At 39.7% G+C, this 15,315-nt stretch overlaps 1 protein-coding gene across 1 annotated transcript; it reads left to right on the forward strand.

Moving 5' to 3' along the window:
• Positions 1-1,150: 1,150 nt before the first annotated feature.
• On the forward strand, positions 1,151-10,003 carry NDUFAF4 (NADH:ubiquinone oxidoreductase complex assembly factor 4). The gene is made up of 3 exons (XM_026726696.2): positions 1,151-1,345; positions 4,548-4,645; positions 9,254-10,003. Exons 1-3 carry the CDS (start codon positions 1,225-1,227, stop codon positions 9,545-9,547), a joined length of 513 nt encoding a protein of 170 aa, XP_026582481.1. The 5' UTR covers positions 1,151-1,224; the 3' UTR covers positions 9,548-10,003.
• The last annotated feature ends 5,312 nt before the right edge of the window (positions 10,004-15,315 follow it).

Raw genomic sequence — 15,315 nt, forward strand, 5'->3', positions numbered from 1 at the left:
CACTTGAATCTTTCTCCACATATTGGAAAGAACTTTTTAGTTTGAGTACTCTATTAAATATAACTTCTTGGGCTGTTCAACTAGTTTTCGTTCAAAGGACAAATATTTGGATTAAGGCATTACAAGCCAAACCACACTATATTTTGGTGAATTAGATTGCTGAATAATTAGTTCAAGGTTAAATTTTCTCTAATTATTGCATTTATCAGGCAATCTAGCCCTCAAAGATGTGTTTATTCAATGATATTTACTGGGAATAGGTTTGCAATAGAAAATAATGATAATTGCATCTGTGAAGGGATTATGTTGCTAATATGGTGGCCTCCAAGACCAAGTTATCACTCCTATGTTCCCAAAGCTTACAGGTGCAAAGCGTCTGGAAAGCATTATATAGCTGATTTGACATTGCAACCTAATTGGTATTCTTCAGATCTGTTGGGCTGCAACCCCTTCATCCTCAGCCAGCAAAATACATACATACATACATACATACATACATACATACATACATACATACATACACACACACACAAATTTTTCACAAAATTTTAATTTCAGTGGGCATCCTCTTGTTAGAACCAGAGTATATATTCTTCATATGTAGCCATTAAAATTTATGAAAATGCCTGCTTCTTTCTTTCATCTGTTGACAGATTCAACAGCCCTAGATTAACGTTATTTCAGTCCATCCCTTCAAATCACCGTAATCTTTAGGTGACCTGATTCCATAGGTTCCTGGGGTAAAATTTGAAGAGCGTTCTTGTCGATTCTCTATTATCATTAACATGTTTTTGAAAAATAAAGATTTATAGGAAAAATACCTCAATTGAAATTCCGATAGTAAAAGTGTAGTTCTTTTTTTTTTTTGCAGTTTTTGGCTGTAATACTTGTCATGGCCGCACAGAAAGTTAAAGGGTGTGTGTATCCTCTTTTCCAATCATCTGTGTCCTCCCTACCCTAGTTGGATCGCAGAGTTTCGAGCCCGCACCTTCCTGATTCACGCGGGTGGCGATGATGGGGGATCACAGAAGGTTCGGGCTCAAGTTTACAATAAGACTTCAGATTTCCGGAGGGAAAAATAGCGAATTCGACTTTCTCTTTTAGAAAACAACCCGACCTCCACTCCACTAAGCGGCGCCCTCGGCCGCGGTCTGTGAGCCGATCGCCGGCCTTCTGCGCAAAGGCCACACCGACACTTTCCCCGACGCGTTGTGAGCCGGTGCGATGGGCGGCAGGCTGACCCGCATGCTTAGCAAGTTTAACGTGGAGAACCGAGCGTACCGGGAAATCAGCAAGAACAAACCCAAGCCTGCTCCGCACCACCCCGCCGCAGCAGCGCCGGATTGTGAGTTCAGCGGGCGCAAACGCGCTGCCGGATCGTACAATCCTCACCCTTTGCTTTCTACCGCAGAGGGGCTGGATTAAAGGAAATTTGGGGAAAGGGAAGGAACCAGGCGCCGTCCCGCCACGGAATATCCCAGGGCAGCCCCACGGCAGGGAATGACGTTGCATTGCGTACATAAAGAGCAAAGGGCTTCCTTTCCCATTGCATCTAAGGGAGCACGGCCTTTGGAGCAAATCTTGCAAAGGAAGGGGATATTCGTAGTCAGGCTTTGTCCTTTAAACGAACCCGGTCGTGGGGTGGGGGCGGGGGCTGCACAAACAAAAAGTAACCGCGATTTTCGAGGGCAAGGGCGCTGGTGACATTGAGGCGACCCCTCGTTCCGCTCCCGTTTTGGAAACCGCGCTCGCGCGTTTATTCTGCGTCCCGCCTTTGGAAGGACCGATTGTTTGACTTCAGTAGCTGCCGCATGCGCGTCTGCGGTAATGAGGGATGCAGTTAAGGGGCAAGGATGCCCAGACAGAGCTTGGATATAGCAATAGGGAGTAGCACTTAGATTTAACACTTCACAGGGTTTTACAGCCTTCTCTAAGCCGTCTACAGAATCAGCCTATTTTCCCCAACAATCTGGATCCTCATTTTTACCCACCTCTGAAGGATGGAAGCCTGAGTCAACCTTGAGCCTGGTGAGATTCGAACTGCCGAATGCTGGCAGTCAATAGAAGTAGCCTGCAGTACTGCATTCTAACTACTGTACCACCACTGCTCTATGAAGGTCTTCCAGTTCCATCAGTACAGACGTAAATATACAAATGATTGAACAATACGTCCCCTGGCTGCCATTCTTTACTCGAATAGCCCTGTTGTAAAATACAAAATTATGGCTTCTGTAAAGAAGCAGATAGAGGTAGTCCTTGACAGTTCGTTTAGTGACTTCTCGAAGTTGCAACGGCTTTAAAAAGAGTGACTTATGACCATTTTTCACACTTAGGATCGTTGAAGGGTCCCTATGGTCATGTGATCCAAATTCGGATGCTTGGCAAGTGACTCATATTTATGACAGTTGCAATGTACTGGGGTCATGTGATCACCTTTTGCGACCTTCTGACAAGCAATGTCAACAGGGAAACTAGATTCACTTAACAATCATGTTATTAACAACTACAGCCACTTAACAATTGTGGCAAGAAAGGTTGTAAAATGGGGCAAAACTCACTTAACAAATATCTCACTCAGCAGCAAGACATTTGGGGTTCAAGTCAAGGACTACCTGTAATGTTCCTTTCAGCTCCAAACAGATCAGCTAACACAGAACACATAGTCCTGCTTTCTTTAACTGATTAAAGAAGCCACAATCAGTTAATTTATGCAATGTGCTAAAGTAAAACCAGATAAATTATATTAGGAGTGACCTGGGTGATTAACCATTTTTCAGGGTTGGAATACATGTTATCAACTCTACCCACCCACAATCCACTTGAAAACAACTTCTACCTATCTTTTCCTACCGTCAGTAACGTTTTCTAATTTGTGCTGGCACAAGTGGTGCTGTCCAGTTTATCCGTTGCAGTTAATTTCATTGTAGTGTAAACACTATTGTGCGCCTCTTTGACCATTGGTCAATGCCCTGGTGGCCATTTTGTCTTGGGTAGCTAGGCCTGTCCCCTTCTGAAGAGACTTGGATGGTGAACGTCTGGATTCCCCCCCCCCTTTTTTTTTTTTCTTAGCCAAGTGAAATTGGACATTCTGGTTGTTCACTGTGAATCAGGGATATGGTGGTTCCTTCTTTTCCACTCTAGGTGAAATTAACAAAGGTTTTGTTGTTTTCTCTTAGAAACTTACATGACAGGAATTGATAGGAGCATGGTGGTCTGTTAGTAGAAGTCTAATGTCCCCAAAGAACCATCCAAGGAAAGAAATTAGTGCCTTGGTGGGAGGCGTAAAAGAAGGCAAGACTACCAATTAAAGGGCCATTGCCAGTGTAACATAGCCAAAGCAGAACAAGTTGAAATCTAGGAGATTCCTCATACCAGCTTCATTTCCAATCAGTTTACACATAGGAGTCAAGCAGCTTAGGGCTAGGGTATGAGGGCATCTTTAGGAAATTGAATGACCCAGGCCAGGAAATCTCCCAAGCTATATTAATTTCAGTGGGCACCATCCTGTTACAGTCCGAGTATATGTTCTTCAGCTGAAATCCACTAAAAGCAGTAGAGTAGAAGACTTCTAATTTCCATTCAGCCACAATGTTCACAAGCTAAATAATAATCTCTTAGCTAAACATGCCTGAAAATGTAGCACTTAAAACTAAATGGGAAGTCAGTAAAATGGATAGAAAAAGAATATAGTATACTGAGGAGGAATTAGGAATATAATTTCTTTCCTAAGGTGACAGGCCTGCTTAACTTCATAGAAAATCCCTTTGTCCCTTGTCTTCCATGTCTCCATTATATTGTACAATGACATAGCTCACACATTAAATGGTTCTAGCCCAAGTTAGAGGAATAATTGCTTTCAGGTTTTAAGAGTAGAGGCTATTTCAAATGCAGTTCAGTAGCCTGAATGTGTGTGCTTGTGTAGTGTGTGTCTGTGTTTGTAAATGCACATACTTTTTGTTTATGATTTCATTTAGAACTGTACTGTGGACTCTATGGTGCTTTCTGGGCTTGGTTGTCAGACATTTTATTAACCTACAAGGTAACATTATCAGTGCTACTGAGAGTGGTGTTTGTTTTCTATTTATATACAGTAGCTTGCCCTGCCAGTATTGGTGAGAATGTTGTTTTTTCCTTAGTAGTTCCTTGATTAGGGTATTATTTTATGCTTGCTTGATTGTTTGTTAGGTATTGATCTCTGCTTATCTTGATATTGGCTGCTGAAGAGGATGTGTTCTGGTCTTTTTGTTTCAAGGAACTATTAAGGAAACAATATCCTATTCAAGAAACTATCCAGGAGAAAACCACAGCCCCACTAACCCCCTGGCAAGACAAGCTACCATATATAAATGAGGAGCAAACCCCACACTTACTAGCACTGATAAGTTACCTAGTTGGATAATGAAAGTTCTGCAGGTAAACAGCCAAGCTTGGAGACCACCAAGGACTCTATGGTTCAGCTCTTAGCTACATATATTTCTCTTCCATTGGAACTGTGCCATTTTGTTCTAAAAATGAAAAATTATGGTTTTTATGTTTATTTTCTTCAGGGTCTGCCAGTTTCCAAGAAGAGATAAAGAAAAAAGATGAAAAGCTTCTTACCTTATTGAAGGATGTCTATGTTGATTCCAGTGATCCAGGCTTGCAAGTGAGTTACAGAGTCTTGAAATGCACACACACACACACACACACATACACATTGATAATTCAGTTTTACATAGCATACTGGGGACAAAAGAAGTGTCAGAATTTTTCATGATACAGTCCAAGTAGTCTTTGCTTTCTTATATTGATTTGTTACCCATATCAGTACAAGCCAGTGCCTGATATTTCTTTCAGCTCATGAATACAATTAATCTCTTATACATTTCCGATTCTCAGTGACATTTATCTAATAAATGCAAGGATCTGTCTATGTAAATCCCTTTCACAGATTTCCCAAATTTCCTTTTTATTCCACCTGCTCAGAATTCTGTTTTGCCTTTATTTTGGTAATGCACTGCAAATGTATCAAAATTCCTGATAATTTGAAGATGCTCACGGGTGGTCCTTGACTTACAACCATTTATTTAGCAATCGTTTGAAGTTACAAAAGCACTGAAAAAGGTGATTTGGCACTTAGACTGTTATACCATCCCCATGGTCATATGATTAAAATTTGAGCTCTTGGCAGCTGGCATGTATTTGGTGGTTGCAGCATACTGGGATAGCAATAGCACTTCGACTTATGTACCGCTCCATAGTGCTTTACAGTGCTTTCTGAGTGGTTTACAATATCAGCCTATTGCCCCCAATAATCTGAGCCCTCATTTGACCAACCTCAGAAGGCTGGGTCAACCTTGAGCCCCATCAGGATCAAACTCTGGACTATGGGCAGTTAGCCTGCAATACTTCATTCTACCGCTGCGCCAGTGGTGGGATTCAAATTATTTTACTAACGGTTCTGTGAGCATAGCTTGGTGGGTGTGACTGTAAAATCTCCAGTCAGAGGTGGTATTTGCCGATTCTACGAACTACTCAAAATTTCCACTACTGGTTCTCCAGAACTAGTCAGAACCTGCTGAATACCACCTCTGTGCTGCGCCAACAGGGCACCTAGGTTACAAATGGCGATCATGTGATCTCCATTTGTAATCTTTCCAGCCAGATTCCAACAAGCAAAATCAATGTGGGAAGCTGGATTCTCTTGACAGCGGCAGTGATGCACTTAACTGTGGCAAAAGCGGGTCCTAAAATTGGATGGGACTCTCTTAAGCAACCCTTTGCATAGTAAAGGAAATGCTGGTCCCAATTGTACTCATAAGTCGGGAGTATACCTGGATTCAAAGGTATGCACTTCTGAATAACTTATTTGTATTTGGAATCTGACATTAAGGTGCTTATAGATGTCCAAATATCAGGGAGATTATTCAGAAATGATGTTAGCTGTGTTTGATAGGGCTTCCTCTCTTAATTTCTAAGGTAATTGATGTTGACTTTAATATAAGAGAAATAAACGGGCCTGCGGGATAAGTCTCATGCATTTGGCAAACAAGCTAGGTTCAGGCCTTATAGACAACTTATTCTCAGAGTTTAGAAGTTAGAAAGAAATGCTGAAAATGCCCTCCTTTTTCTTTTTTCTTCTTTGCCTGCCTCTGGCAGCTTGCTCTACTTTCTGTCCCAGATCTTTCTTCCTTGTTTCTGTTCATCTCTCCCCCTCTCCTCCATTCACTGTAGTTGCAGAGATTCAGATCTTTAGTCTGAATTTTAATATTTCATGAGGTTATATGAAAAAAGACCATGGCTATGTTTGCTATCATTGCTGTCCTCCACTATCCTTTTGCAGTATTTTAACTCTCCAGCATTGCTTATTTTAAATTTCAATTGACTATTGGTAGTGTCAAAATTTAAAACCCAGTAAGGGAAACAAATGGCAGCAAAGCAGAGAATAATCTGTTCTTATTGACAAACCAGTTGTCCAGTATAGGACAATTATATGTCTTATATCGTCCAATATAAGAGATTCATAGCTGGTCTTTTTTTCAGTAGTCTCCTCCTCCAGTCCCTGTGCTTAGCTTTTTCATAGCAATTCAAACTCTCAAGCAAGAACAGACAATCTCTTAAGCATATCAGTTTGTAAAATTCCTTGTGTTTTGATGCTATAAAATAGGTCGTCAGCTCAGCCTAATTTCAAAAATCCTCTGCAAGGAATCAGTTTAGAAAAAGCTGTCTTTCTTCTGGCAGTCCACTAGATGGAGATAAAAAGAGAGAGAGAAGAATCGCTCTTTCGTTGCTGGTCCCTCCCGAGCCTGAAATTTTGACTTGCAAGGGAGACATTATCCTACAGGGCCTGCATGTGAGGCTGCGGCATTTCTTAACCTGACTGACTTTTAAGATGTCTGGGCTTCAATTCCAAGAATTCCCCAGCTTGCTGAAATCACATGTCTTAAAAGTTGCCAAGGTTGAGAAAACTTTGGGTTTTTTGCCCAACAATCAATTGCTTGGCCTCAGTTACCAAACTAAAGCTCTGAGGCTAATCCTAAGTAGGCCACTTACAATTTTCTACGATTTCTGAAAAGATAATGAAATGTATAAAATATATTTTTCTCAGGATTTTTAGATCATTTATTTTTCAGGAAAGATGCATCTCTGGGGTTATGTCTTTTATCCTATGTGTTAATGGGCAAGGCCTTTTGTCATTTAGGTTACCCAAAGAACAAATGTTCATTGGGAATGTTTTCATCAATAATCATTTAGAAATAGAAATAAGATACTGAGGATCTCTTGACAGGCCGCAACATTTGGCCAAAACCAATTGGTTGAAATGTAAAAGTAATCAGGCTTGCATTTAGAAACCATGAAATTAAGTAGGGCTGCTATAACTGGCACTGGATCCTACATCTAGAGATTTCTGTTTAGATAATGTGAGAAATCAAATGTTAAACTAAAAGGGCTTGGGCCTAAGCCAGCAGGGCTGTTTTAGGTTCTTAATTTTTTTCTAATTTTGCACTGATATCATTTTCCTCCTTAAACGCTCCAGATAGCTTAACATCTAGGTCTCCCCTCATTTTAGACTCAAAACAATCTTGTGAGGTTTTACAGACAAGAGAGAATGTCTGGCCCAGAGCCACCCACTGGATCTTATAGCTGAGGGAAAATTTGAATTATAGTCAAGAAGAAATAATATTGAGGAAGAAAAGGAAGAACTGCCAGCAAAATAACAGTTGGATAACAGAAACCTGAGTCCAGAATAAAATTGTAACCTGAGGAAGCATCTCAGACAAGCCGCCCCCACCCCCGCCCCAGCTCTCATGAAGATAAAGGGAGGGAAAAGACAAATGCATTGACAGGGAAAGGGATTTTTAAAACCTTTGGAAAATTTAAAAAGTAACAAGCCACTGTATAGCAAACTAGACTATTATTCTATTTGGCTTGAATTTTATCTTTAACTGATAGCAGCCACATTTTGGGTTTCTGGATTCGAGCTTGCTAGTAATCATAGATATGAATCTGGGATGTTGTACATTAAAAAAAACAAGTAATGTTCTAATGTAATATTTTTCCAAATATCCCTGAAGTATTTCCAATTCTTTAAAAGCCAGAATGACAAGGATTACAACCAGACACTTCTTTTAAATGGGAAACCAGGTAGACTCATAAGAGAAGAATACCGGTAGTCCACACTTAGCATTAATTCAGGTAGTCCTCACTTAGTATTAATTCAGCAACCATTTAGAGTTATGACAGCACTAAATGGGGGGTGGTCTGTGTGTCTTATAAGTGATCCGTGAATTGCAATTATTGGGGCATCCCTGTGACAATTGGGGCACTTGGGAAACAGCTCAGAATTATGAGACCTGCACAGTGGTGGGATTCCATCGATATAACAACCGGTTCAGTGATTGCGTGCGTTCCCTCCAAATGCGTGCTCCGCATTTAAAAAAGGCAAGCCCATATTTATATTCAACTGCAGCCTCTGAAGAAAACAGCTGAGGCACGGCAAACTGCTCTGCCACACGAATCAGCTGTGCTCTAAACAGAGGCATAAAGCACAAGAAAGAGCAGAGGTGGGCAGGCAGGCCTACTTCCTTGTCTCAGCAAACCAGTTCGGAGCAAGCTGAACATCAGAACAAGGGGTTTACCTGAACCGGTAGAATCCCACCCCTGGACCTGCAGCATCCCATAGGCATGTGATTGCCATTTGTGACTTTCCCTGCCAACAAACAAAGTCAATGGGAAACTGGCAGGAAGTCGCAAGTCACTCTCATCCCTGCCAATTTTCACCCCCACCAATTTTTCTCTCAAGAAGTCTCTGGGCAACATGTGGAGAGCACCTGCAATGCCTGACTGCATTCTCTAGTGCCAACCCCAGCACCTGTCTATCCTGCCCATCCTGCACTCTAGCACCCACCGATGGGACCTTCCTGCCAGCCTACTTATCTGGAACAAAGTTTCAGCAGTATAAGCAGGCATCTCTTGATTCCTACCTTTTTCCACGATGCGGTCTTGTGAAGTCCTTTGTTAATGATCTACACAGCCCTTGCTTAACAATGACAGTCTCTATTACCATTGCAGTCATGATACATTCTGCTTTATGACTGCATTTCTTAGCAATGGAGATTCCAGTTCCAATTATCATTATAACCCAAAGATTACCTGTAGTTCATAACTTCATTACAGGTGGTTATATGAAAAATAAATGCCTTAATATAGAAATAGAACATTGACTAACATATTTCTCATGGTTTATTTATTTTTTACTTTTTTTCTCTCCTAGAGGAAAAAAAAGGGGAGAAATCTCCCACATAAGCAGGAGGATTACAGGCCGGTAATAGATGGACAGTTCAATTATCTGGACATTCAGACTGTTCCCAAAGGCAAAGTCTTGATAGAAGAAGCCTTGACTCTTCTCAACAACCATCAGCGCTCTCCAGAGACATGGACTGCTGAGAAAATAGCAGAGAAATATTCTTTAGAACTGAAGGATGTGAATAACCTTTTAACATTCTTCATCCCATTTGTAATGGATTTCCTTCCTTACAAAGACTCAAAAACCCTGGACTCCAAATAAAAATTTCAAACACAACTCTAGAGGGTTTGTCAGCATTGAACCATAATTACATACCTGTAGGAATTCTTCCTCCCCCATCAATCAAACATATGCATTTTCAATAGTGTCTGCATTTTCTTTAGCACATCTATAATCAGCAAACCAACCTGATCACATGGAGCTATGAAGTGCCAGGTGGGGGAGATGTGCCCACAGCCAATTATGCAGTTTTCTTAAATATTCTAAAAATGTTGGCTGCCTCATGGATGATATATTGCAAAGCAGGTGTTCATTACTCAGAATCAGACAATAAAAGTGCAGGTTCTTTGCACCTGATTCAGCTGGAGCTCTGCCGAAGCTTTTGACCTAATAACATTCTGCAAATAGCTTTCAAAACAGATTCGTATCTTCCTTATGATAAATTGCCATTGCATATCTGTAGTTCTTATATTTGATCAACAAAGGAGTATGCATACAAGATTAAATTTAGGGATGGCATTCTTTTAATTTTGAGTTTATTACCCGTGTTAGAAACAAAGAGTTTGAGGTAAATGCTGTTTTTCCCCATGTTTCAGTGACTTGATCCTAATTCTAGTTATTCTTCCTTAGTACCTTGTTTCAGTTTAATATTCTATTGTTAATTATTGGCACCATTCCATGAAATCTGTCTTAGCTGCTAAGCTTGCTTTAGCCTCTCAGTGAAGGCCTATAATTGATAACTAGTAAAGGTTCAGCATTTAATGACTGTGTGGAAATAAAGCTTTTCTCCTTTCAATTCAAATACATTTGTTCTAGCTACTTAGCTTTTTTTGGCTGTTGTTTATAATTGGAGCAAACTTCCTGGTGAGACTTGGGGAGAAGGAAATGTGAGGGGACAGGATTGATTATTTGAGCCACCTATTGTATTTTATCCAAGTTCTCAGCTTTGCTTGGGCAAATAGAACAACTAAAAGCAAATCCCTATAGGTATAGATGTTGCATTTTTTTTTCTATAGGAAGATAGTGGGATGTGAATCCAAATCTTCCCTGGATTGATGCACATTATATGTCTTTAGTCCCTATTAGCAACAGAAATGGAAGGTTGATGAACATTTTCTCAGTCCGTAGGGGAGTGTTTGGAAAGCGTCATCTCTGCTTTGACTTGTGTGGCCCTGGGGATGCTTTCTCTGAGGCTACTATTTGCAAACAAAAATACCCTGTATCATAACATTGACTCTAAACTGACTAGTGAATTGCTCTTGGAGGTTCTCTTGAGAAAGTGTTCATCAGGTGGCAGAAAAAGACAAGTCTTTTATCTAGAAGAATCTGAAAAAGAAGAGGAAAAAAACCCAGCTAGATTGGTTAAAATACTCCAAGAAACTGAAACCTGGATCTAGGTAGGTATACCTTGAGCAAAAGCAGATTAAGATGCAATTTATGGATTCCAAAATGTAAATATCCAGTTTCTGCTCATAGAACTTGCGACTTTTTTCATTAGGACTTCTGGTGTCACATGCAAGTTAATCAAAAATAGATACCACATTAGAACTGATACATAAAACCCTGATTTCTAATGGGAATTAGCTATATTATTGTGTTATCCTGTTGCAGCCAAACCCCCAAAGCATCCCTTTCAATTTCATTATGGCATAAACGTGTATTGATTAGAATCTGTTTCTTCAGAGGAAGTAGTGTTATCCTGAATTAGTAAGCAGTGTGGAATGAAGAATGAGATTAGAGAGAAATTCTACCCAAAACCCAGCAGCAGAATGGTTTTGTTGAAATTTAAAACTTATGTAAAATACATCTTTGGTGATAAATGACAAAGATTTACTGTAACAGCTTTACCTGATAATAAATTAATTTCAACTTAGAATGAGCTCATTATCTTAAGTTAGCCTATAGACCAGTGTTTCTTAATTTTGGCAACTTCTAGAAATATGGACTTCAACAACCCAGCTAGCCAGAAGTTGAAGTCCGCACATCTTAAAAAGGCCAAGGACACGGCTAGAGACACTGGGGACTTTGTAAACCACTTAAAGAGGGCTGTAAAGCACTATAAAGTGGTATATAAGTCTAAGTGCTATTGCTACTGCTGTATAGTTTAATCATATCACACTAAGCCAAGCAGGATCAGAATTGCCTAGCTTGGGACAGGAGATGGTAGCAATGCCAAGGCTGTAGCATGGACTTTTAACATTAATTATCAACAACTGGATGGCAGTGAGTTAAAAAACTGAATTCATAAGGTCTTTAAAGAAAAGTAGGATATAAACTGAGTACATAGGTACAATTCATGCAAACATCACTGGGTGGTATACAGTATTCTGATGATGGGCTCTCTGCTCTTCAGTGGTGGTCAGTAGGAGAGCTAAAAAAAAAAACACCAAAGAATCGGGATTGGAAAATCAGTGGAAAACATGCTGATCTCCCCATATGTTGTTGATAGATAACCAGGCTGTGCAAAACAGCAAAAGAAGCATTTTGCAAGGCAAGTTAGCACAAATTAAGTCCTGTGTCTTGCAAGGCTCACCTGGCTGATTTCAAAAGCTGTTCCCCATTGTCTCCACATCTACTGCAGGGAATATTTCCACTGAGACTGCCTTCCAGGCAAAGGACTGTCAAAGCAGTCACAAAGGCCTTGCAAGGGACACAGCTGTTTTAAGCTCTTGTTTGACTTTCAGAATTATGTAGTTTGAAGCTCTGTGTCCACGTTCCAGGCCTTTGTCCCTTTTGGGGATCCTATAGCCTCATTTACTAAAATTCAGGGATGTGGTTTTCCGCCATTTTGAGCCAGGTTTCGTACAAAGATGTAGTGTTTGCTTAGATAACTTAAACAGATTCTAAGCACCATACAAAAATCCAAGAAACCCAAAGCCTACACAGGCAGTCTTCAGGTTACAATTTTCTTTTATCATCCATTTGAAAGTTGCAACAACACTGGAAAAAAATGACTTAGGACCAATCTTCATGCTTATGATCATCACAGCATCTCTATGGTCACATTTGGTTGCTTGGCAACCAGTATGTATTTGCGACAACTGCAATGACCGCATGTGATCGCCATTTGCAACCTTCCCAGCTGGATGACCTTGGGTTGATCACTTTCTGTCAGCCCAAGGAATGAGCCAATGGCAAATCACTTCTGGAAAACCTGGCCAAGAAAACGGTGTGGACTTGTCCAGACAGTATTTGAAAAACGTACATGACTGAACGGAAGAAACAATATTTGCCGTGATGTTTTTATGGCTACTTATCCGTTGTAATATTACTTGTTTCCAAGACCCCTAATGCAAATTGTGTGCTTGCATTGACGTTCTTGGAAATCAAAAGCATTCAGAATCTATAACTAAGAGCTTTAAAATAGAGTTCTCTAAGAGTTCTGAAATGAAGCTGAAATTCTCAAAAGGAGAGAGTGAGAGAAAGAACAAAAGCTCTAATCCCTCTCAAATTGGGTTGGCAATAATTGGACATCTTCCCTGTGAACTGTTTCTATAATTGGAAATGTGAGGAAGAGCAACATGCAGCAACATGCAGTTCCAAACAACAGCTGCCCCAGAAATGATAAAAATAGTGGCAGTGACTTTTTTTAGGATTTGAATGGAAATTAAGTTCCTTCCCCATAAGTAGGTTTAGTGGAATTCATTAGAGATCCTGTCTGTACCTTCTGAAATGAAGTGAAAATGTCAAAATTCTAAACAACTTGATTGAAATATACATTCATCTTTCACCTTCTTGACAGTAATGAGATCTATTATAACTTTTAAGAAAGAGTTATAGCCATAGGCAAGATAAATGAAAGTATGGTTTGCACTTGAAAGAAGGCCTGTTTTTGTGTGTAGTTTAGACAGTTATTTGAGTGTTTAGTCATCTATTTGAGTCCTGAATCAATGGAATGAATACTCTGCCAATTTAATGAAGCAATTTCCTTACTGCAGGATATCTATAGCAAAATTAGAGGATTCATAGCTGATAACTACAAATTTATTTGTGTGCCTCTTTGCTGTCTACAGGCAGTTCATTTCCACACAGCATGGGAAAATTGCGTCATTTTCCAGCAGTACTGGAAGCCATAAACCAGTAGCTCTTATTTCCATGCCTTCATAAACAGCCAGTCAGAAAAGCCCAATTTATCACAAGACATGTTGCTTTTCAACCACCATGGGGTGGGGAGACAGAATAATGAAGGCAAGAGGCTGGGTCCTGACACCAGGCCCATTATGATGGAGAACTCATCCATGAAAAGCCATCAATGGAAAAGAATCCAATGATCCTTTATTATTAACAAAGCTAGCATGTTGCAGTTATGCTTCCTGGATTTAGAGCAGGGGTCTCTAATCTTGACAGAACTGACTGAGGAATTCTGGGAGTTGAAGTCCATCAGTCTTAAAGTTGCCAAGGTCAGAAGCCCCTGATTTAGAGGGAAAAGAACCACAGGATTGCAAAGTTCTTACATAGAAGAAAGCTGTAAGAAAAGGTAGGCTATGCATGGGCATATGCCTAAAGGATATAAAAACCAAAGGGCCTGATAATTATACAATTGATAAGGGGAACAGATGATAATAAAAATGAGATGGGAAATCACCCTTGAAGGGAGAATTGGCAACCTTTTCCTTAACTAACCTATTTAATAAATATTCTAACAAGCCAGCCTTCAGAATTACACAGGCAGGGGAAGTGATCAAGGTAGGGTTTCTTTTACTCGTTTCTTGTTTATTTACTTGTTTATTTTGCAAAACTACCACTAGAATGCTACATGTCCTTGATGCCAATTAACTTTATAGGAAATTGGGAGTCATAGTTTTGTGTTCAAAAGAAATAATCTTTATCAATCATTTTTCCAAACCCTTGACTGTAGCAAAGGTCTGCGTTTTCTTAGGAGGTATCAAAGCATGGTGTATACATTTATATAACTAATAGTATTTGCATGCTGTAACTTCCCACCCTTTATACATATATTATGATGTCACATGCACATATAAAAGAGGCGCAGAGCTTGTGTTGTGACTGCAGTGATGCTTTCATCATTCAGGCAAAGCTCCTGAAATGATGGTGTCCATGATCTTCTACAATTTAGTATCTTTAAGGACTGGAAACTTGTTCTTTGAGAACTAAGAACCCACCCAATTTAAGATGTGATATTATAATGCAAAAGCATCTAAGCAGCACAATATCCCAAAAGAGATATCTTCGTTTTGATACTAATATGATTTAAGGATTAACAAATTACTGAAAGCTGTAAAGAAAAATTACTGCCCAATTTTGCATGTTTTCATCTGACATTAATGTAACTAATCATTGTTGGCTTTATTTAGATAGAGAAAATTATTCTTATAAAAACTGACCGAGGTGAGTTGCTATTGCTGGTGTAAATTTGCTGGTGCAAATTTACCACCAGGTGGTTTTACAACTGAGTTTAATTTAACTGTATTTTGCAGTATGGATGCATTTCAACAGCAAGCGGAATTATATCAGTTTATGCTGCAAAAGGAGAAGAAAACTTAAATGGATATATTCTTCCTAATAAATACAAAACACTAGATCTTTGTGATGATTTATACTGTGTTATATAATTCACCTTCGACACAAATACCAAATAAGAGAGCAATTGTCAGTTATACACAGAATACAACACTTGAACTCCTTCCTTTGAAAGGCAAAGATTACGCCCCTCTTCTGCCCTAGAAAATACTATTTTTTCTTACCTTTACTGTAAGCCATTATTTCCATGGAGACAGTAAGTCCACAACAATCTACACTGCTCAAAAATAAACAGAATGGTCTTATCTTTTTCTGCCTGTCTACAAGGG

The sequence above is a fragment of the Pseudonaja textilis genome, chromosome 1, assembly GCF_049901715.1.
Source record: "Pseudonaja textilis isolate UNSWEBS1 chromosome 1, rPseTex1.2, whole genome shotgun sequence".
Taxonomy (NCBI): Eukaryota; Metazoa; Chordata; class Lepidosauria; order Squamata; family Elapidae; genus Pseudonaja; species Pseudonaja textilis.

Excerpts from the sequence above, each read along its gene's own strand:
- NDUFAF4 (XM_026726696.2), top strand. The coding sequence starts at position 1,225 with ATGGGCGGCAGGCTGACCCGCATGCTTAGCAAGTTTAACGTGGAGAAC. Across the intron at positions 1,346-4,547 it reads CGCCGCAGCAGCGCCGGATT|GGTCTGCCAGTTTCCAAGAA; the intron begins GTGAGTTCAGCG and ends TATTTTCTTCAG. Across the intron at positions 4,646-9,253 it reads CCAGTGATCCAGGCTTGCAA|AGGAAAAAAAAGGGGAGAAA; the intron begins GTGAGTTACAGA and ends TTTCTCTCCTAG.